This window comes from Nerophis ophidion, linkage group LG12, assembly GCF_033978795.1.
Source record: "Nerophis ophidion isolate RoL-2023_Sa linkage group LG12, RoL_Noph_v1.0, whole genome shotgun sequence".
NCBI classification, from domain to species: domain Eukaryota; kingdom Metazoa; phylum Chordata; class Actinopteri; order Syngnathiformes; family Syngnathidae; genus Nerophis; species Nerophis ophidion.
The window spans coordinates 42,174,275-42,198,374 of record NC_084622.1 but is presented as its reverse complement, the minus strand read 5'-3'; the positions used below and the strand labels follow the sequence as shown (position 1 = coordinate 42,198,374).

Genomic DNA, 24,100 nt, shown 5'->3' with positions numbered 1-24,100 from the left:
ACCCTCAGTGTGACCTGTATGGCTGTTGACCAAGTATGCGTTGCATTCATGTGTGTGTGTGAAAAGCCGTAAATATTATGTGATTGGGCCGGCACGCTAAGGCAGTGCCTTTAAGGTTTATTGGCGCTCTGTACTTCTCCCTACGTCCGTGTACCACTCCGTACCACGCAGTTTTAAAAAGTCATACATTTTACTTTTTGAAACTGATAATTTCCGATATCCTATTTTAAAGCATTGATCGGCCGATAATATCGGCAGTCCGATATATAGGACATATCTAGTAATTACCCATATTAAAAGCACACAAATTACAAATAAATAAGTATCCATGCAACTCTGTCCTCTTCTTCTCCACTCGGATCTTCCGCTTTTTTGCTGTTGATGTTTCCCCTCTTACACTAACTGTCTCGTGTGAATGTGTGTGATTTTACCAGGAGAACTTGCCAGTGACGTCACACCATCCAAAACGGTGCACCATCAGACACAGCCGGTGGGTATTGATGGATGACGGAGCATGGAGACATGTTCTGCATCCAGCGGAAACTAAACCTGAGTTTCCCAGTTCAGGTTACCAGGGTGCCACTAACAGTGATGGGCAAGCCACTTGGAAAATGCAGTAAGCTAAGCTACAGTTACTCATGATTAAATGTAGCTAAGCTACAGGGAAGATACAGTATCTCCATAGAATTGCAGCAAGCTATACTACAAGCTACAACGAAAAAGTAGCTTGCTACATCAAAGCTACATTTAACAATATTTATATCTATGGGCCCATATGTATAATATCAATGTTAATTAAACAGAGTGTACAAATAGACCCAATAAGTCTGCAGCTGAGATAGGCTCCAGGCCCCCCCCCGCCCGCAACCGCAGAAGGGACAAGCGGTGGAAAATGGATGGAAGGATGGATGGAAGTGTGTATTTCTATTAAAGGCCTACTGAAATGAGATTTTCTTATTAAAGCAGGGATAGCAGGTCCATTCTATGTGTCATACTTGATCATTTCGCGATATTGCCATATTTTTGCTGAAAGGATTTAGTAGAGAACATCCACGATAAAGTTCACAAGTTTTGGTCGCTAATAAAAAAGCCTTGCCTTTACAGGAAGTAGCAGACGAAGTGCGTGTGACGTCACTGGTTGTAGAGCTCCTCACATCCTCACATTGTTTACAATCATAGCCACCAGCAGCTAGAGCGATTCGGACCGAGAAAGCGACAATTCCCCCATTAACTTGAGTGAGGATGAAAGATTCGTGGATGAGGATAGTGAGAGTGAAGGACTAGGAAAAAAATAAAAAAATAAAAAAAGGCGAGGGCAGTGAGAGCGATTCAGATGTTATTAGACACATTTACTAGGATAATTCTGGAAAATGCCTTATCTGCCTATTGTGTTACTAGTGTTTTAGTGAGATTATATGGCACCTGAAAGTCGGAGGGGTGTGGCCACGGGTGTGGTGACCGCCAGTGTCTCCGGTGGGAGGAGGTAATAGTCCGCAGCTGCAAGAGGACACAAGCTACGTTCATAACTATGGTAAGAGCCGACTTCTTACCACAATTTTCTCACCGAAACCTGCCGGTTGACATGTGGTCGGGATCCATGTTCGTTTGACCGCTCTGTTCCATAGTAAAGCTTCCCCTTTGGGAATTTTAAACAAGGAAACACCGGCTGTGTTTGTGTTACTAAAGGCTAAAAGCTTCCCACCTCCATCTTTCTACTGTGACTTCTCCATTATTAATTGAACAAATTGCAAAAGATTCAGCAACACAGATGTCCAAAATACTGTGTAGTAATTATGTGATTAAAGCAGACTACTTATAGCTTGGATCGGGTTGGAAAAAAATGTCCGCTACAACCGGTGACGTCAAACGCACGCGTCATCATATTGCGACGTTTTCAACGGGATACCTCGCGGGAAATTTAAAATTGCAATTTAGTAAACTAAACCGGCCGTATTGGCATGTGTTGCAATGTTAATATTTCATCATTGATGTATAAACTATCAGACTGCGTGGTCGGTAGTAGTGGTTTCAGTAGGCCTTTAACTATCTGTCATTTAGCTGGGGACACCGTGAAACAACCTCTACAGGTCTCCACACCCCAATGTATGTGTTTATTTAGCTTGCCTTTTCTTTGGCCCACCCCTATAAGATTATTAATTGTCTCTAATTAAAGTAAAAAACAGCATCTATCTATATATTGAAAGAAAAACAATGACCTGTGTGTTGTTTGGGAACAGTTGGTAATGGTTATGTGCAGTAAAACTATTCATGAAGTAATTTCACCTTAATGTGTGTTCCTAAATTTGTGTTGGACGTCTTAGATGAAGAGAATAGTTATGATTTTGGTTTACAGAGTAAAGAACTAAAAACAAAAGGTGTTGAGCATTGTTTTCTCTAAACGCATATATTTGTAAAAATGGCCAAGAACATGCATTGTTGTGGGTTTCCCGCATGTCGTCAATAGGAAAAATGTAATCTGCGGGAGAGAATTCTTCTGCCAATGCCGAAGCCACGTGTTACAACAGCGTGGCTTCATAGGAAAAGAGTGTGGGTATTATACTGGCCTGCCTGTAGTCCAGACCCGTCTCCCATTGAAAATGTGTGACGTAATATGAAGAATAAAATACCACAACGGACACCCCGCAGTGTTAAACAACTTAAAGGCCTACTGAAATGAGATTTTCTTATTTAAACGGGAATAGCAGGGCCATTCAATGTGTCATACTTGATCATTTTGCGATATTGCCATATGTTTGCTGAAAGGATTTAGTAGAGAACATCGATGATAAAGTTCGCAACTTTTGGTGGCTAATAGAAAAGCCCTGCCTTTACCGGATGTATGTGTCACGAGTTGCAGGGCTCCACAAATATTCACATTGTTTATAATGGGAGCCACCAGCAGTAAGAGCAATTCGGACCGAGAAAGCGACAATTTCCCCATTAATTTGAGCGAGGATGAAGGATTCGTGAATAAGAATATTGATAGTGAAGGACTAGAGAAAAAAAAAAACGACAGCTCCGGGCGGCGGCAGTGTGAGTGTTTCAGATGTACATAGACACATTTACTAGGATATTTCTGGAAGATCCCTTATCTGCTTACTGTTTTAATAGTGTTTTAGTGAGATTTTAAAGATTGTAAAGGCATACCTCAAGGTCGGATGGCTGCGGATCACAGAGAAGCCGAGGAGCGAAGCTTACAGCTTCCTTTTTTGACAGCTGCTGCAGGACGACGAATAATCCACTGATGTCTCCGGTAAGATATATATCACAATTTCCCCATCCAAAAACATGCTGGTTGACGTAGAGAAAACGTGTTCTGCTACACAACGAACAAAGAAACACCGGCTGTGTCTCAGTGCTAAAGACAGCTGCAATCCACCGCTTTCCACCAACAGCATTGTTCTTTATAGTCTCCATTATTAAATGAACAAATTGCAAAAGATTCAGCAACACAGATGTCCAAAATACTGTGTAATCATGCGATTAAAGCAGACGACTTTTAGCCGCTAGTGGTGCAGCGCTAATATTTCCTTACAGTCCGTGATGTCACGCGTACACGTCATCATTCCGTGACGTTTTCAACAACAAACTCGCGGGAAATTTAAAATTGCAATTTAGTAAACTAAAAAGGCCGTATTGGCATGTGTTTCAATGTTAATATTTCATCATTGATATATAAACTATCAGACTGCGTGGTCGGTAGTAGTGGGTTTCAGTAGGCCTTTAGACTGTACATCAAGCAAGAATGGAAATTAATTCCACCTGAAAAGCTTCAAAAATTGGTCTCCTCAGATCCCAAACGTTTACTAAGTGTTGTTAAAAGGAAAGGCCATATAACACAGTGGTAAAAATGCCCCTGTGCCAACTTGTTTGCAATGTGTTGCTGCCATTAAATTCTAAACGTTGATTATTTGCCAAAATATATTAAGTTTCTCAGTCGAACATTAAATATTTGATCTTTGCAGTCTATTCAATTGAATATAAGCTGAAAAGGATTTGCAAATCATTATATTCTGTTTTTATTTACGAAAGGAGCCAACAATTTAATAAAGAAAGTGAGAAACGTGATTGAATTTAAAAATGAATTTGAATAAAGTCCCACAACTGTCTGTGCAACAAGCATCATTAATAATTGTAAAAGTGATAGGAAATGATAATCCGTCCATTATGTTTGTTAGAATTTTTTTTATACAATGGATCACCTTAGTCGTGTAACTATGACCATAGCGAATGAGAACAAAGGCAGCTGGATGGAAGTGCAGGCAGGTAGGGAGGAGATACTGGAATGATGGACAGATTCATCAGTAGGGATAATGAGAGGTCATTTGAAAGAGGAGAGCCGGCGAAATTGAAGACACGATTCATATGATCCACATTCCAGACTAATCAACTTCTGTAATGGGGGTTTGTATAATCTGCCATCTGCTTACTGATCACATGTCTTCTATCGCAGACTTTCACATGTAGAAGACAGTGGCGTCCGGCGTAATAAGTCGCCCGGGATGAAAATGAGACTTTTTATCCAGTATTTGCATATGCAGATGGATGACAGACAAGCAGTAGAATAAAAATCATCACGCCTCTTGTTCTCTGCTTTAGTCACATTCATGTTGAGTAGCACCTCATGCAGCTTTTTTTTTTATTACATCCATAAAAACATGAGCGTACTTGTCAAACAGCAGCAAGGCTTCCTCGATCGAGCATCGTTTACCGCAAAAAGCATTGCTACATGATTGACATTCTTGCATATTTACAGAACATGGGGGCTGACTCTTTGATCAATGTTAGCTTTGTGTGTCTTTAGCATAAAAAAACACATCACTGCCACAACAGTCCCCAGTGAGACAAGCGTACTTTGAACTACCATAAATCCCTTTAGGGCAAGAATTAATATATACAGTATATAACGTGTGCCAACAGTATGTCTACGATTAATGTATTTTCAAACTAAAATGCCAAAATTGAAAACTTAAAAAAAAAAATTGCACTTTTATAGGCATTTATATACTTAAAGGCCTACTGAAATTAGATTTTTTTTATTCAAACGGGGATAGCAGGTCCAATCTATGTGTCATACTTGATCATTTCGCGATATCTCCATATTTTTGCTGAAAGGATTCACATCGACGATAAAGTTCGCAACTTTTGGTCGCTAATAAAAAAGCCTTGCCTTTACCGGAAGTAGCAGACGATGACGTCACAAGGGTGAGGGCTCCTCATGTCCTCACATTGTTTATAATGGGAGCCTCCAGCAGCAAGAGCTATTCGGACTGAGAAAACGACAATTCCCCCATTAATTTGAGCGAGGATGAACGATTTGTGGATGATGATATTGATAGCGAAGGACGAAAAAAAAAAAAAAAAAGTAACGAAAAAAAAAGGCGATTGCATTGGGACGGATTCAGATGTTTTAGACACATTTACTAGGTTAATTCTGGGGGTTGTTTTTTGTTTTTTTCTTAAAGAAATACAATCATGTGTGCTTATGGACTGTATCCCTGCAGACTGTATTGCTCTATATGGATACATAATGTATATATTGTGTTTTTTATGTTGATTTAATAAAAAAAACTAAAACTTTTTTTTTATTTTTTTTTATTTTTTATTTCTTGTGCGGCCCGGTTCCAATTGGCCCCCATTTGTCAGAGGTATTTGTTGTCCAACCCCAAAATGCAGAGATGGAGGCAGGCATTGGATATGAAAACCTGATTTAATTAAAACTACACAACTAGAACAAACAAAGGGTAAAAAGAAAAAAAACACACACGTGGGCAGGATAACAAACTAAGAGAGCTAGCACTGGGAGCTAGAAAAACAAAAAGGAACTTTAGCATGGAAGCTAGAGGATAACAAACAGAAAAACTGGAAATAGCTAATGGCTAACAAAAACAGCTTACCGCTACATCGACCAGGACAAGATGTAGCACGAAAGGTAATAGCTGAAATGATGCCAGACAAGACAGGTAGCAAAGACACAAGAGTGACATGAGGCAACGACAATACAATGATCCAGCACTGACTGGAGGAACAAAGCAGGTAAAATAGGAGCTGGCCGATTGACATCAGGTGTGACCAGATATGCCAATCAGCCGCAGCTGAGTGAAAACAGGACACAGGGAAACAAACAGGAAGCGGAACCAAAATAAGAGCACTAGACAGGAAATAAGGACAGGACTACTAAACACAGAGAAAACAGACAAATGCAGAGGAAAAAATTAAAACATAGACAAACTGTCAGGGGAAAGCCTGACACCATTACCTGTAATTCTAGACACCTTGTACTAGCAGGTTTTCGCATAAAAAAAGACGAATACATGAATGTTCTTATCCCACATAGGAATTACTGTATGGATGCCATCCATCCATCCCTCTTCTTCCGCTTATCCGAGGTCGGGTCGCGGGGGCAGCAGCCTAAGCAGAGAAGCCCAGACTTCCATCTCCCCAGCCACTTTGTCCAGCTCTTCCCGGGGGATCCTGAGGCGTTCCCAGGCCAGCCGGGAGACATAGTATTCCCAACATGTCCTGGGTCTTCCCCATGGCCTCTTCCCAGTCGGACGTGTCCTAAACACCTCCCTAGGGAAGCGTTCGGGTGGCATCCTGACCAGATGCCCGAAACACCTCTTCAGGCTCCTCCAGGATGGCAGAGCTTCTCACCCTATCTCTAAGGGAGAGCCCCGCCACCCGGCAGAGGAAACTCACTTCGGCCGCCTGTACCCGTGATCTTGTCCTTTCGGTCATAACCCAAAGCTCATGACCATAGGTGAGGATGGGAACGTAGATCGACCGGTAAATTGAGAGCTTTGCCCTCCGACTCAGCTCCTTCTTCACCACAACGGACCGATACAGCATCCGCATTACTGAAGACGCCACACCGGTCCGCCTGTCGATCTCACGATCCACCCTTCCCTCACTAGTGAACAAAACTCCTAGGTACTTGAACTCCTCCACTTGGGTCAGGGTCTCCTCCCCAACCCGGAGATGGCACTCCACCCTTTTCCGGGTGAGAACTATGGACTCGGACATGGAGGTGCTGATTGTCATTATGGGATGATGGACCATTTTTTCCTTTCCTTTAGAATTGTTTTTTTTTTTCTTTTTACATTTAATATGCAGAATGCACGGATGCCTCCCATGCTGCACTTTGAGCACTCCTGTCATGAACCTTATTTGTTAATGTCCCTTGGAAATGTAACCATTTTGGAAGTTTCTAGAATTATTTGTGTGCTTTCCAGCTACAACTTGTATGCTTTGATTTATCTTTAACAGGTAAGTTTTTGTCCAATTAATGTTCCACCTGGGCTTCACGGTGGCAGAGGGGTTAGTGCGTCTGCCTCACAATACGAAGGTCCTGCAGTCCTGGGTTCAAATCCAGGCTCGGGATCTTTCTGTGTGGAGTTTGCATGTTCTCCCCGTGACTGCGTGGGTTCCCTCCGGGTACTCCGACTTCCTCCCACTTCCAAAGACACGCACCTGGGGATAGGTTGATTGGCAACACTAAATTGGCCCTAGTGTGTGAATGTGAGTGTGAATGTTGTCTGTCTATCTGTGTTGGCCCTGCGATGAGGTGGCGACTTGTCCAGGGTGTACCCCGCCTTCCGCCCGATTGTAGCTGAGATAGGCGCCAGCGACCCCGAAAGGGAATAAGCGGTAGAAAATGGATGGATGTTCCACCTGTGTTATTAATATATGGGTGAACAGGACAAAACAGCCTTCAGACCATCATTCATATCATCTGGCTGTAATTGGGACAGTGCAAGATTTAGCAGGTGTCAAACATGTAATTCACTGATGAGGCTGTTTATTCATTTCTACATCCTAATTGTTCATGACTCTTGTCCTTGGCATGGTAGTGGCTTTGATGGATAAAATGCTGCTCTGCCAGATGGGGACATTCACTAAGTATGACATCATCATGTCAGAAATACCCCTTCTAAATGTGCCTTTATCTATAGTCTAAGTCAGGGGTCGGGAACCTTTTTGGCTATGAGGGAGCAAAGAAGCCAAATATTTTTAAATGTATTTACATAAGAGCCATATAATATTATTTTAACACTGAACAGAACTAAAAGTGTGCATTTTTAAGTAGGACCAATATTTCTAGAGTGTATAACAGATCTCTTACTCTTTGTAATAACATTGTTATTCTGAAAATAAATGTGGAGGGGGCGTGGCCTGCAGGCCTGCAGCAAAGCAGGGTGTTGCCAGGACCGGCGTCGAAATCAGCGACAGGTGCTTGGAAGGCCCACCTGGGCCTTGTTATTTAATCACCTGTCACTCTGTTATAAGCAGCAGCCAGGAGTAGAGACGGGGTTGGGGCTGGAGCCAGAGTGTGAGCGAGAACTAAAGAGAATAATACAATTGCTGGAAAGCAACTCAGAGACTTATTGAAAAATAAAACAATATTGTAACCCTGAAACAGGCTCTCATGTTGGTGCTTGGTGGTCTGAAGAACCCCCTGGAAGGCAAGCCCCATACTAACCAATAATAAATACATTCCTTCTTACCATTAACACAACTTCTTGAACATAAAAAAGCATGACAATGTTTTATATTTTGAAAATTATTTTTAACACTGTGATTAAAAGTGGAATCATTCATTACTTACCGTGTTAAACAATGTCAGCTCAGATTTATCCGAGAGTCAGATGCAGTCATCAAAAGAGCCACATCTGGCTCGCGAGCCATAGGTTCCCTACCCTTGGTCTAAGTCAGTGTTTTCCAACCACTGTGCCGCAGCACACTACTGTGCCGTGAGATACGATCTGGTGTGCCGTGGGAGATGATCTAATTTCACCTATTTGGGATAAAACATGTTTTTTGCAAACCAGTAATTGTAGTCTGCAAATGATGTGTTGTTGTTGAGTGTCGGTGTTGTCTAGAGTAACCGTGTAATACTCTTCCATATCAGCAGGTGGCAGCCGGGAGCTAATTGCTTTGTAGATGTCGGAAACAGCAGGAGGCAGTGTGAAGGTAAAACAGGTATTTAATGCTTAAACAAAAAAATAAACAAAAAGGTGAGTTCCCCTAAGAGGAGGTTTTGAAGCTTAGGGAAGGCTATGCGGAACAAAACTAAAGATGAACTACAAAGTAAACAAAACCAGAATGCTGGACGACAGCAAAGACTTACTGTTGAGCAAAGACGGCATCCAAAAAGTACATCTGTACATGACAATCAACAATGTCCCCACAAAGAAGGATAATCCATCCATTTTCCGCCAGTTATTCCCTTCGGGGTCACCGGGGGCACTGGAGCCTATCTCAGCTACAATCAGGCGGAAGGCGGTTTACACCCTGGACAAGTCGCTACCTCATCACAGGGTAAAAACAACTGAAATATTCTTGATTGCTAAAACAAAGTACATGCGGGAAATATCGCTCAGAGGAAGACATGAAACTATTACAGGAAAATACCAAGAACAAACACTACACACAGGAAAAGAGCAAAAAAGTCCAAATATTTCATGGCGTGACGTGACAGGTGGTGACAGTACACCTACTTTGAGACAAGAGCAATAGTGATAGTTATGCTTTAAAGTCATAACCAACTATTGCCACGACGACTTTTTACTGTCAACTGAGTTTCGTTTTTTAGTGATTTCTGCTGGTGGTGTGCCTCCTCATTTTTCCAACGCAAAAAATGTGCCTTGGCTCAAAAAAGGTTGAAAAACACTGGTCTAAGTAATGTATGTTGGAATGAGGATCCTTTATCTGCACTAGTTTATAGTGTGTAATAAGCCTGTATGAATGCTTCTACGTGCCCGGGTGACCGCCGCCATGCTGTGACAGCTGGCATATGGTCCCCCTCTACCTCCACCATCCGCAGAGTGCGCCTCTGACAGCTCCAGCGTGGTGACCCCACGGACCTCTGCCATTTTGGCTGTGCACCAGGAAAACAAGTTTGTGCCGGTAATTGGGACAGATAGAGAGCAGGGAAAAAAAAGAAGTTGTTGTGCTTCGCCAAGTTTGACTGATTCCTCTAGAGCAGGGGTAGGGAACCTATGGCTCTCGAGCCAAATGTGGCTCTTTTGATGACTGCATCTGGCTCTCATATACATCTTAACTGACATTGTTTAACACGATATGAAATGAATATATCCGCTGGTAATATGTCAGGTTCAAACACTGATGACATCTATTAAACAGACGAGAAGCAAGGAATCATGCAGAGACAGAGTTCAATTTGACTCAATGAGGAGACACGTGTTTTGGGCTGTACCCTAGTTAAAGATCCAAACTACGTTCTAAAAGTCCAGCACGCATGCTTCCTCTATCCCTTTTTACATCACTGAAGCTGTCGCTGAAGGAAGGGGGTAATCTCGAAAACTCCAGTTAGACACAATATATGATTATACAAAAATGCAAATGTGTTGACACTGGTGATATCGTCTTGTCTCTGCTCTGTCTGCGGCAGAAGGCCACAGACACAAACACTGATACCAGACAGGCTTGTAATCTTTTGGATTGCCAGCTTTGCACAGACAAAGAAAAATACCACTTCAGCACAATTTACAATAATTATAGCAACGGCACTTATGCATAAAATTTGTGTGATAATATATACATATTTATTCTAACATAATAACAGTGTTGAAAATAACATTCAAAATATAAAACATTCTCATGCATTTTAATCCATCCAACCAATTTCTACCACACCTGTTCAAGAGGTTGCATTAATGGTAAGAATTGTTTTATTTATTATTGGTTAGCCCTTGAGGCAATATCAAATTTACATTAGTGCTGGCCCGTCGGTATTATACAGCATTGTTGCCGCTGTAACACCGCATTCACCGCAAATACTCATACTTGCCAACCCTCCCGATTTTCCCGGTAGACTCCCGAAGTTCAGTGCCCCTCCGGACAATCTCCCGGGGCAACCATTTTCCCGAATTTCTACCGATTTCCACCAAGACAACCATATTGAGGGCGTTCCTTAAAGGCACTGCCTTAAAGCGTTCTCTACAACCTGTCGTCACGTCCGCTTTTACTCCATACAAACAACGTGCCGGCCTAGTCACATAATGTATGCGGCTTTTAAGCACACACATGAGTGAATGCAAGTAAACTTGGTCAACAGCCATACAGGTCGCGCTGAGGGTGGCCGTATAAACAACTTAAACACTGTTACATATATGCGCCACGCTGTGAACCCACACCAAACAACAATGATAAACACATTTGGGGGAGAACATCCGCACCGTAAGACAATATAGAATAGAATAGATGAGAATAGACTTTATTGTCATTATATTTGCCTACTTTGTCTTGTTATATTCTTATTTTACTGTTATATTGTTATTCCCATTGTTTTTATTCTTTTTGTAATATTTCTCTATTTTGTTTCATTTTAAACCCCCATTATTTACTTTTTACTTTTTTTTTTTAATTGATCTCAACTCTGTACACTGCTGCTGGAATTTTAATTTTCCTGGAGGAACTCTCCTGAAGGAATCAATAAAGTACTATCTATATATCTATAATGAGATTAAAGACCCCAACTTAAGGTGCGGTTGTGGGAACAAATATGGGGTAAAATAACTAACACAAGACCTCTAAAGGAAAAACTAACAACTGAAATGAACAGACTACTATCCAATAAAAATAACAAGCAATCCTGTATAATATACAAAACACTAAAGAAATACAAAATACTGTACAATATACATAACAAGACAAGAGTACCGAAGTAATAAATAACAATCAATGTCGGAAGTATTACACTCAAAGGGTAGTATTGCGCAGTAGGGTATTAGGGCAGGATATTGTACAGGGGTGAATTATTATTATTATTATAAGGTAGAGTTCAACATGGTGACAGCTCTGGGAAAAAAGCGGTCTATGAGCCTGTTTGTTCTGTAGCGCCTGCCTGATGGTAGCAGGTAGAACAGGTGGTAGCCAGGGTGTGTGCTGTCTTTGGTGATGGTTTTTGCTTTCTTGAGGCAACGGGAGTTATGTAAATCCTTCAGGGAGGAGAGGGGGAAGCCAAAGATTTTTTGTGCAGACTTTATGACCCACTGAATCGCCTGTTTGTCTGTTTCAGTGCAGCTGGCGTACCACACTGTTATGCAGTACGTCAGCAGTCTCTCAACAGCCGAGCGATAGAAGGTCAACACAATACAATATAAACACAACAGAACAAATGCCCAGTCACCCTTGCAGCACTAACTCTTCCGGGACGCTATACACCGTCCGCTACTACCACTATTACGATTTTGCACTGTTATATAAGCGTTGCTTGTTCCATATTCAGTGTTAAAGCAAATCAGTGCACTTTCTCTTGCTACTTGAAGGCTTGAATGTTTGATTCATTCATTATTGTTAATTTATTTTCAGATTTATTTTTAGCCTGTGGAAAAAGTTTATTTCGATATTCATCTCAGAAGGCAACAAATAGAAAGCAAGGATACCATTTTTATTTAAATGTTATTTGATATACCATTTATATTTTTTAATATTATTATTATTTGAAACACGATTTTGCATGTCACTATAAAGTTATATAAGCCTTGCTTGTTCAATATTCAATGCAAAACTTGTTTGGGTCCCTATTAAAAGGTTAATTTGTTCAACTTTGGCCCGCGGCTTTGTTCAGTTTCAAACTTTGGCCAACTCTATATTTGAGTTTGAAACCCCTGCTCTAATGGCATATAACAAATTAATCTATTGCAATACCTTTTGCTCAGAATGTCATTGAGAATGTCGTCCCAATTTATCCAATTACTCAATTAAGCAAAAAAATTAATCGATAGTTTTCTCGATATTTTAATTATTCACTAGCATCAGACCTCATGTAGTGTGTGTCAAATGTATAATTATGTGTACTATCATATACAAATTCCAAAACAATATGCCTTTCGGGTCTATGAGGAACAAACAATCCGATTGGGGATTCAGGCCGCAGGTATGACTCATTATAGTAATCGAAAAACCTATCGATTAGTTGTTTGATTAATTGTGTAATCAAATAAAAAACACACTTCACCGCCTCAATGCGTATTTTGGGGAAAACAGTTGAAAACAACCACAATGTGTCTGCTTGCCATAACCTTAATTATTTTTTTATAATAAATGCACATCATTAAAATTGAAATTAAAACTTTCAGCGTGAGTGCATTAACACAAAAATAAATAAATAAAAACTTTCCGCTGAGTTACATTCGAGTACATTCGAGTTTTCCATAAAGGTGAAAAGACCACGAGCTAATGCAACAAAATGTCGTTCTTATCTGTAGTGTAAAGTTCAAATTTGAATGACATTATAGGAAGTCTAAGTCTAAGTCACTGTAATCGCCGGGATAAATAGAAAAAATGATAAATATTAATTTAATAATTATATTAAAAACAAAAACACTTGCATTATTGAGTGTGTGGGTATTATATCTGTAGATGTAATACCAATCATGTACGGTCCTAATATCCCAGGAATCAGTGCAGATTAGGGTTGTACGGTGTATCGGTATTAGTATAGTACCGCGATACTAATGCATAATTTTACCCATTAACCGCCTTTGAAACGTACCGCGCCCACGTCGCCGTCATGTCGTTTCATTGCTGGTTTACAAGCAGACGAGCATGTTCGGCGGCACACAATCACTGAGTACTTACAAGCAGACACAGTGTGTACACAGGAAAGGGAGGACAAACGCATTTGGGCTTAACAACTAATGTCAAAGGTGAAGTTATAACACTGGAATAGGTCCTTTAAGACGCTAGCTAGCTAGCGGCTAACGTCCATCCGCCGTCTGCAGTGTTTTAGTGACTTCTAAGTCACTAATCCTGGTCTCCATTGCGACAAATAAAGGAAGTTTCTTACAAGTATCTTTCCTGCAGGACGAGGAATAGCTAAACATGCTTCACTACACACCGTAGCTCACCGGCGCCACAATGTAAACAAACGCCATTGGTGGATCTACACCTGACATCCACTGTAAGGACAAGAAGTACAGGCACGTATCTAGTCGATACTAGAATAGAATAGAATAGAAAGTATTTTATTGATCCCTGGGGGAAATTCAGCACCACAGTTCGCTCACAATAAACGATAATAATAAATATTATATGACATATATTATATATATAATATATGGATGGTATAAATATGTTCTACATATATTCTACATTTAAGTGCAGTCAAGGAACATATGCATTATTACTACTATCATTATGTCGATATTTTTTGGCATCACATCTTCTTTCGTTTTTTTTTTAGATGTATATTATGTTTGTAACCTCAGGAAATATGTCCCTGGACACATGAGGACTTTGAATATGAACAATGTATGATCCAGTAACTACTTGGTACCGTATTGAGAGCCAAATTTGTGGTATCATCCAAAACTAAAGTAAAGTATCAAACAGAAGAATAAGTGATTGGTACAGTTTAACAGAAGTGTAGACAGAAAATGTCAAAAGGTAAGCAGAAATTAACAGTAAATGAACAAGTAGATTAATAATTAATTTTCTACCACTTGTCCTTGAAAAAAAATTTCAGAGTTTGTTTGTGACAAACCCCAAGTTGCAGAGATGGAGGCAGCCATGGGGTGAGAAAAAATGATTTAATAAAAATAGTAAAACAAGAACAAACCAAAGGGGTACAGCCAAAAGCGCGCACGAGGTGGATAACAAACTAAGAGAGCTAGCATGGGAGCTACGAAATAAAAGGAGCATAACATGGAAGCTAGCAAAAACAAAAAGGGTCTAGCGTAGAAGCTAGTGGGTAGCTAGCAGGGAAACAGAAGTCGTAATGTGTAGTACAAAAAAAAACTGGAAGCAGGGAATAAAAGAACAGTTATCTACAAACATCTAACGGATACAGCTTACCGCTACGCTGCAAATACAAGACACGGCACGACACGACAGGACAGTAATCCAGCACTGACTGGAGGACAAAAGTAGGTACAAATCAGAAGCTGGCTGATTGACACCAGGTGTGGCCAGGTGCCAATCAGCCTCAGCTAAGGAGAAACAGTGCACAGGAGGAAAAAAAAACAGGAAACAGACAAAATAAGAGCGCTGACAGGAACTAAAAACAGGAAATACTAAACACACAGAGGAAAAACTAAAACACAAACAAACTGTCAGTGGCAAGCCTGACAATGTTGACAAAATAATAGAATGATAAATGACACAATATGTTACTGCATTTGTCAGCAGACTAATTAGGAGTCTTTGTTTGCTTACTTACTTACTAAAAGACAAGTTGTCTTGTAAGTTCACTATTTTATTTAAGGACTTAACTGCAATAACAAAAATATGTTTAATGTACCCTAAGATTTTTTGTTAAAATGAAACCAATAATGCAATCTTTTGTGGTCCCCTTTATTTAGAAAAGTACCGAAAAATATCAAAATAATTTTAGTACCGGCACCAAAATATCGGTATCGTTACAACACGAGTGCAGATGATGACTAATTTGTCACATTAGCCAAGAGACACACACGTGATTAATTAAACGTACACTGCAGAGGTTACAAATCTTCCCTTATCTCAGATACACAGCTTCAAGGGTTTGACCTGAGCTAGAAAAAAGAAAGGAATCACATAATCATGGAGTTATTCGACCATTAAATGTTACGTTTTCATAAAACTCATCTGTATACTCTAGCCTTTAAATAGACCTCCTTTTTAGACCAGTTGATCTGCCGCTTCTTTTCTTTCTCCTATGTCCCCCCCTCCCTTGACCATGGATGAAGTACTGGCTGTCCAGAGTCGAGACCCAGGATGGACCGCTCGTCGGGACCCAGGATGGACCGCTCGCCTGTATCGGTTGGGGACATCTTTACGCTGCTGATCCGCTTGAGATGGTTTCCTGTGGACGGGACTCTCACTGCTGTCTTGGAGCCACTATGGATTGAACTTTCACAGTATCATGTTAGACCCGCTTGACATCCATTGCTTTCGGTCCCCTAGAGGGGGGGGGTTGCCCACATCTGAGGTCCTCTCCAAGGTTTCTCATAGTCAGCATTGTCACTGGCGTCCCACTGAATGTGAATTCTCCCTGCCCACTGGGTGTGAGTTTTCCTTGCCCTTTTGTGGGTTCTTCCGAGGATGTTGTAGTCGTAATGATTTGTGCAGTCCTTTGAGACATTTGTGATTTGGGGCTATATAAATAAAGATTGATTGATTGATTGATTGAAATGATGCATAATCCTTCCGGTGATTAAATTCAAAAAGTCACATGTATTTTTCCTTCAATAGTTTTAATGTGAACAATTGTTCTCATAGCAGGAAGAAAAGATATAAACGATGTATCTTCCTAATTATATTTGACAAAAGGAAACGGTAAGATTCTTCGTAGGTAAGGTTGATTACTTATGAAATTTTAATGTTGGTATGAGTCATGCAAAGTTGTGGTTGATAAGTCACACAAAAGACGACCGGACCTCAGAGCCTTTGTGCATGAAGACGAACCAGGGCTCAGTACAAAGATCCAAAAATAGAAAATTAGTAATTACCTCTGGTTTCCATGGCGACGTCTTATGGTGCTCAGTAAGAAACTTGCGGATGTGGGCATGGTCTCTGCTGTTGGGCACTCCTGCGAGTGGCTCGTCATCCTTAAGGAAGGAAAGGAAATGCAACACTTATTTTCTTGAACTATAAGATCATTCACGCTAAAGAGGCACTTATGCGAGGAAAACTTGATTTGTATAATCCTGCCATCTCCTCACACATCCATCCACGCACCCTGGCGCAAAATCCATCCATCATCATGAATATTCTCAATAATAGAGATGAAGTGCCGTCATTAGCTCAAACCGCAGGCTTGTCTACTTGATGGGAGTGCGAGGAGCTTAAACTGTCCATTATGCTCAGCTGAGGACAGCACACACTTACACTCATGCTGAGGGTTATTCCCCTTGTTAAAACCCCCGTGGAACCCTCTTCAACACGCCTTCTCTTTCCAGCCCGTGGTCTTGGAAAGTTTAAACATTTACACTCAAAACAGTCAAATTGCTCATACCGTATTTCCTTGAATAGCCGCCAGGGCGCTTATCAATTTAGAAACCTATTCTCACTCCTGCGCTTACCAAAGGCATGCGGTAAAAGTAAGCATGCGCTAATTATTTTAAAACCTCTTCTCACTCTGGCACTTACCAAAAGCATGCAGTTAAAATTTGAGTGTGATGTAAGCTTGGACCTTAAATCCTACTGAATAGCTCTTAATCTTAAATAAATAAAATCTTCTTTCCTTTATGCGATTTCAAATTACCGGTATTAAAATCAGCCTCCTCCATTTTGAAAATGATGAAAGGGGAAGTGTCACTTGTGAAGTCACGAGTTTGACCAGGCGGTAATACTAAGCATGCGCTAATTATTTTGTGAAGAGAGTTTGACCCGGCAGAAATTCAAGGCAGGCGCATACTATATGCCCTGCGGCAAATCAAGGAAATACTGTAATCTAAATTTTTTTTTTAGGATTGACTTGTCTTTCAATCAATTATTGTTGTATAAAATTCTTTACATACAGCATATACATTTTTTGAATTGGATTTTGTCTTGGACTCAGCTACAGGCAAACAATAGGAATTAGGGCTGCGAATCTTTGGGTGTCCCACGATTCGATTCAATATCGATGCTTGGGGTCACGATTCGATTCAAAATCGATTTTTTTTTCAATTCAACACGATTCTCGATTCAAAAATGATTTTTTTTACCCGATTTAAAAGGATTCTCTAATCATTCAATACATAGAATTTCAGCAGGATCTACCCCAGTCTGCTGACATGCTAGCAGAGTAGTAGATTTTTGTAAAAAGCTTTTATAATTGTAAAGGACCATGTTTTATCAACAGATTGCAATAATGTAAATTTGTTTTAACTATTAAACAAACCAAAAATATGACTTATTTTATCTTTGTGCAAACATTGGACACAGTGTGTTGTCAAGCTTATGAGATGCGATGCAAGTGTAAGCCACTGTGACACTATTGTTCTTTTTTTGAATTTTTATAAATGTCTAATGATAATGTCAATGAGGGAATTTTAATCACTGCTATGCTGAAATTATAACTAATATTGATACTGTTGTTGATAATATTCATTTTTGTTTCACTACTTTTGGTTTGTTCTGTGTCGTGTTTGTGTCTCCTCTCAATTGTTCTGTTTATAGCAGTTCTGAGTGTTGCTGGGTCAGGTTTGGTTTTGGAATTGGATTGCATTGTTATGGTAATGCTGTGTATTGTTTTGTTGGATTGATTAAAAAAAAATAATAATAATTAAAAAATAAAAAATCTATTTTTTTAAAAATGAGAATGGATTCTGAATCGGACAACGTGAGAATTGCGATTCAAATTCGAATCGATTTTTTCCCACATCCCCTAAAAGGAATATTCTCAAGACGAGACAAGACCATCTATGAAATGCATTATGTGTTCGAATTTTCATAATTGGGGGGGGGGGGGGTTGGTTGTTTTCCAAAGAAGTCAGACGGACTACTCAATACATGGCGTTTAGGTAAAAACATGATTTAATTTTAACTAAAAAAGGTACAAACAAAAAGCGCTCACAGAGGAGGCACAACTTGGCTAAGGAACAAAACTAAGACATAAACAGACTATGAACATAAAAAAAACAACACTTACTATGGCTTGACAGGAGCAGCATGGACTTTGGCATGAAAAAAAAATAGCATGGACAGAGCATGAAAAGAACACAGATGCCAGAAGGACTGACTGGAAATGACCAGCTTAAATCCTGATGTGGTGATCGAAACAGGTGCGTGAGTTCAAATGAATCAGGTGTGTGAGTCGTGAGGACAGGTGAACTGATTGGTAGTCATGGCGACAAAACAGGAAAGGGGGGAAAAAAAAGGAGCTGATATAGAGTGCAAAAACCAAACAGAAAATAGCCAAACTAAACATGATCACCAAACATGACAAGAATAATAGAATAATAGCAATTGGATTCAATAATGATTTCAGTATTGTGACACAGATCAGCAAGATCTTGACCAGGGGTGTCCAAAGTTGCTCTACGAGGGCTGCATGCTGAAAAATCCCAGACTACGGGGGGCACTTTGAATAAAGATGCCTAAACCTATTCAATGTACAAATTGTAATTTGTAAATAAAAACAGAATACAATGATCTGCAAATCTTTTTCAACTTATATTCAATTGAATCGACTGTAAAGACAAGATATTTAATCTTCGAATTGACAAACTTATTTTTTTGTGCAAATAATCATTAGGTTAGAATTTATTGGCAGCAACACATTGCAAACAAGTTGGCACAGGGGCATTTTTACAACTGTGTTACATGGCCTTTCCTTTTAACAACACTCAGTAAATATTTGGAAACTGAGAAGATACTTTTTTGAAGCTTTTCAGGTGGAATTCTTTCCCATTCTTGCTTGATGTACAGCTTAAGTTGTTCAACAGTCCGGGGTCTCCGTTGTGGTATTTTATGCTTCGTATTGCGCCACACATTTTCAATGGGAGACAGGTCTGGACTACAGGCAGGCCAGTCTAGTACCTGCAGTCTTTTACTATGAAGCCACGCTGTTGTAACACGTGGCTTGGCATTGTCTTGCTGAAATAAGCAGGGGCGGGTCCATGATAATGTTGCTTGGATGTTGCTTTTTTGAAACATGTAGCAGGCATCAAATTCCAAATGAGCTAATATTTGCAAAAAATAAAAAAACTTTTCTAGATCGAACATTAAATATCTTGTCTTTGCAGTCTATTTAATTGAATATAGGTTGAAAAGGATTTGCAAATCATCGTATTCTGATTTTTTTTACCATTTACACAACGTGCCAATTTCACTAGTTTTATATGCTTATCTTAGCTTGTGTGTTGTTGATGAGAAAGTAATGTTTTGTCTTATATATAATATGCCTCAATAATAATGAATAATAACATTTTCAGATCGTGTAAAGGTCTGGGGGAAAAAAAAGCTGCACAGGCCGCACCTTAAAACTCATCTGTATACTCTAGCCTTTAAATAGACCTCCTTTTTAGACCAGTTGATCTGCCGCTTCTTTTCTTTCTCCTATGTCCCCCCCTCCCTTGTGGAGGGGGTCCGGTCCGATGACCATGGATGAAGTACTGGCTGTCCAGAGTCGAGACCCAGGATGGACCGCTCGTCGGGACCCAGGATGGACCGCTCGCCTGTATCGGTTGGGGACATTTCTACGCTGCTGTTCCGCTTGAGATGGTTTCCTGTGGACGGGACTCTCGCTGCTGTCTTGGAGCCACTATGGATTGAACTTTCACAGTATCATGTTAGACCCGCTCGACATCCATTGCTTTCGGTCCCCTAGAGGGGGGGGGGGGTTGCCCACATCTGAGGTCCTCTCCAAGGTTTCTCATAGTCAGCATTGTCACTGGCGTCCCACTGGATGTGAATTCTCCCTGCCCACTGGGTGTGAGTTTTCCTTGCCCTTTTGTGGGTTCTTCCGGGGATGTTGTAGTCGTAATGATTTGTGCAGTCCTTTGAGACATTTGTGATTTGGGGCTATATAAATAAACATTGATTGATTGATTGATTGACTTTGAAAACCCGTTGTCACCATGTGGCTCGGCGCTAGTATTTCTTGATTCCAGAATGCAGAAGGAGGGGAAGCAGCCTGAAGGTAAGAGTCACGTAATACTCACAAATGGCACCACACAGTGCAGCAAGGAAGTGCAATAACAGGCACAGTCAAACGAAAAATATGAACGGTTGTCATGCAACACAAACAACTGATAACATTAGCATACAACTAACAAGAAATCGAAAACAGTAAAATGTTAACCTGAAACGTAAGCAAACAATGATTCTCCTCCATTCAAGACAGGGTGACTCTTTTTAGCTATTAGAAGCAAGTGAGTCTCCTGATCACTAATCAGAGACAGGTGAGCTTGATCAGCGCTCCTAGCAACCAGAAGTAAAACTGAAGGGAGCGCTAAAACAGAAATAGACCCTCAAACACAGGCAGACAACAACAAAGGCAAAACCGGACATGAAATGGTCAGGTCAGGCCATGATCTAGACCAGTGGTTCTCAAATGGGGGTACGCGTACCCCTAAGGGGTACTTGAAGGTATGCCAAAGGGTACGTGAGATTTTTTTTAAATATTCTAAAAATAGCAACAATTCAAAAATCCTTTATAAATATATTTATTGAATAATACTTCAACAAAATATGAATGTAAGTTCATAAAATGTGAAAAGAAATACAACAATGCAATATTCAGTGTTGACAGCTGGATTTTTTTGTGGACATGTTCCATAAATATTTATGTTAAAGATTTCTTTTTTTGGGAAGAAATGTTTAGAATGAAGTTGATGAATCCAGATGGATCTCTATTACAATCCCCAAAGAGGGCACTTTAAGTTGATGATTACTTCTATGTGTAGACATCTTCATTTATAATTGAATCACTTTTTAATTTTTCAACAAGTTTTTAGTCATTTGTATATCTTTTTTTCCAAGTTGTTCAAGAAAGACCACGACAAATGAGCAATGTTTTGCACTGATATAGAATTTACTAAATCAGAAACTGATGACATAGTGCTGTATTTTACTTCTTGATCTCCTTTTTTCAACCAAAAATGCTTTGCTCTGATTAGGGGGTACTTGAATTAAAACAATTTTCACAGGGGGTACATCACTGAAAAAAGTTTGAGAACCACTGATCTAGACCAACTAGATACCATACATTTGTGATCTTTAACCAGAACAGTTTTTGCTGTATATGTGGCAAATTCACCAGCTCAATGGCCTTGTGGTTAGAGCAAGGGTCACCAACCTTTTTGAAACCAAGAGCCACTTCTTGGGTACTGATTAATGCGAAGGGCTACCAGTTTGATACACACTTAAATAAATTGCCAGAAATAGCCAATTTGCTCAATTTACCTTTAACTCTATGTTATTATTGATAATTAATGATATTTATCTTTGTGGAAACACTGATCATCTTAATGATTTCTCACAATAAATATGGATAAAACCAGGGGCTTCACGGTGGCAGTGGGGTTAGTGCGTCTGCCTCACAATACGAAGGTCCTGCAGTCCTGGGTTCAAATCCAGGCTCGGGATCTTTCTGTGTGGAGTTTGCATGTTCTCCCCGTGAATGCGTGGGTTCCCTCCGGGTACTCCGGCTTCCTCCCACCTCCAAAGACATGCACCTGGGGATAGGTTGATTGGCAACACTAAATTGGCCCTAGTGTGTGAATGTGAGTGTGAATGTTGTCTGTCTATCTGTGTTGGCCCTGCGATGAGGTGGCGACTTGTCCAGGGTGTACCCCGCCTTCCGCCCGATTGTAGCTGAGATAGGCGCCAGCGCCCCTCGCGACCCCGAAAGGGAATAAGCGGTAGAAAATGGATGGATGGATGGAAAAACAGATAAATATAAAAAACATGTATTCTGTAATTGAACGGTTTAATAGAGTAGAAAACACGGAAAAAAATGAAAATTAAATATTGAAACAGTTTCTCTTCGATTTCGACTCTTTAAAATTCAAAATTCAACCGAAAAAAAGAAGAGAAAAACTAGCTAATTCAAATCTTTTTGAAAAAAATGTAAAAAATAATTTATGGAACATCATTAGTAATTTTTCCTGATTAAGATTAATTTTAGAATTTTGATGACATGTTTTGAATAGGTTAAAATCCAATCTGCACTTTATTAGAATATATAACAAATTGGACCAAGCTATATCTAACAAAGACAAATCATTCTTTGTTCTAGATTTTCCAGAACAAAAATTTGAAAAGAAATTCAAAAGACTTTGAAATGAGATTTAAATTTGATTCTAGAGATTTTCTAGATTTGCCAGAATATTTTTGGGGAATTTGAATCAGAATAATTTTGAAGAAAAATTTCACAAATATTTTTCACCGAAAAAACAGAAGCTAAAATGAAGAATTAAATTAAAAATGTATTTATTATTCTTTACAATGATAAAAAAAAATATTTACTTGATTAAATTGTCAGGATAGAAGAGGAAGGAATTTAAAAGGTAAAAGGGTATATGTGTTTAAACATCCTAAAATCATTTTTAAGGTTGTATTTTTTCTCTAAAATTGTCTTTCTGAAAGTCATAAGAAGCAAAGTAAAAACAATAAATGAATTTATTCAAACAAGAGAAGACCAAGTCTTTCTAATATTTTCTTGGATTTTCAAATTCTATTTGAGTTTTGTCTCTCTTCGAATTAAAAATGTCGAGCAAAGTGAGACCAGCTTGCTAGTAAATAAATAAAATAAAAAAAAATAGAGGCAGCTCACTGGTAAGTGCTGCTATTTGAGCTATTTTTAGAACAGGCCAGCGTGCTACTCATCTGGTCCTTATGGGCTACTTGGTGCCCGTGGGCACCACGTTGGTGACCCCTGGGTTAGAGTGTCCGCCCTGAGACTGAGTCATACCAAAGACAATAAAAAATGGGACCCATTACCTCCCTGCTTGGCTCTCAGCATCAAAGGTTGGAATTGGGGGTTAAATCACCAAATGATTCCCGAGCGTGACACACACTGCTGCTCAGTGCTCCCCTCACCTCCCAGGGGTTGAACATAAGGATGGGTTAAATGCAGAGGACAAATTTCAGTATGTGTGTGACAATCGTTGGGACTTTAACTTTAACTTAACCATGCTTAGGTAAGGAACTTGTGTGTGTCGCCCAAGTATCCACAGCATGTAGAAATGTGCGTACGTCAGCCATGAAGTTGGCGTGAGTTCCAGGTTCAGTTCACATCTCAACTGTGCCGTGAAAAGGGAGTACAGCATGTATTTGCATGCTCTATACACGAGGCCCCAGGACAGACCGGTGGGGAGGAAAACATTACCAGGAATGAGGATAAAAGCCTGCTGTGTTCCTATGGTAGCACCGGGGGAGCAGGACTGTACAACACGGGGCAAAACATCCTCTCCATTTGACAGAGATGTTAGAAATGCATACCTTCCACGTGACTCATTCGAAACCTCTTCATCACCCATGAATCTTTGTAGATAAGAACGACGGTATTTGCACAATATATTTTTTTAGAGCAGAAGAAGTGATGCATTTTTAACTTCCAAGGGAGTCAGATGATTGGCGATAGGAGGAAAGCCTGTTGTCATATTATTTTTTTTAGCTGTCTTCCACCCCCAGCTAAGGAGTCTGATATGTCCCGCTAACACAC

The 24,100-nt window shown here is 39.9% G+C and overlaps 1 protein-coding gene across 1 annotated transcript in view; it reads right to left on the bottom strand.

The window, feature by feature from the left end:
* Positions 1 to 24,100, bottom strand: part of LOC133563457 (N-acetyl-beta-glucosaminyl-glycoprotein 4-beta-N-acetylgalactosaminyltransferase 1-like) — a 521,254-nt gene that overhangs the window by 209,887 nt on the left and 287,267 nt on the right. Inside the window, exon 3 of the mRNA XM_061917589.1 lies at positions 16,455 to 16,553. Within this exon, the coding sequence (XP_061773573.1) occupies positions 16,455 to 16,553 (99 nt within the window). The remainder of the gene's footprint in view (positions 1 to 16,454; positions 16,554 to 24,100) is intronic.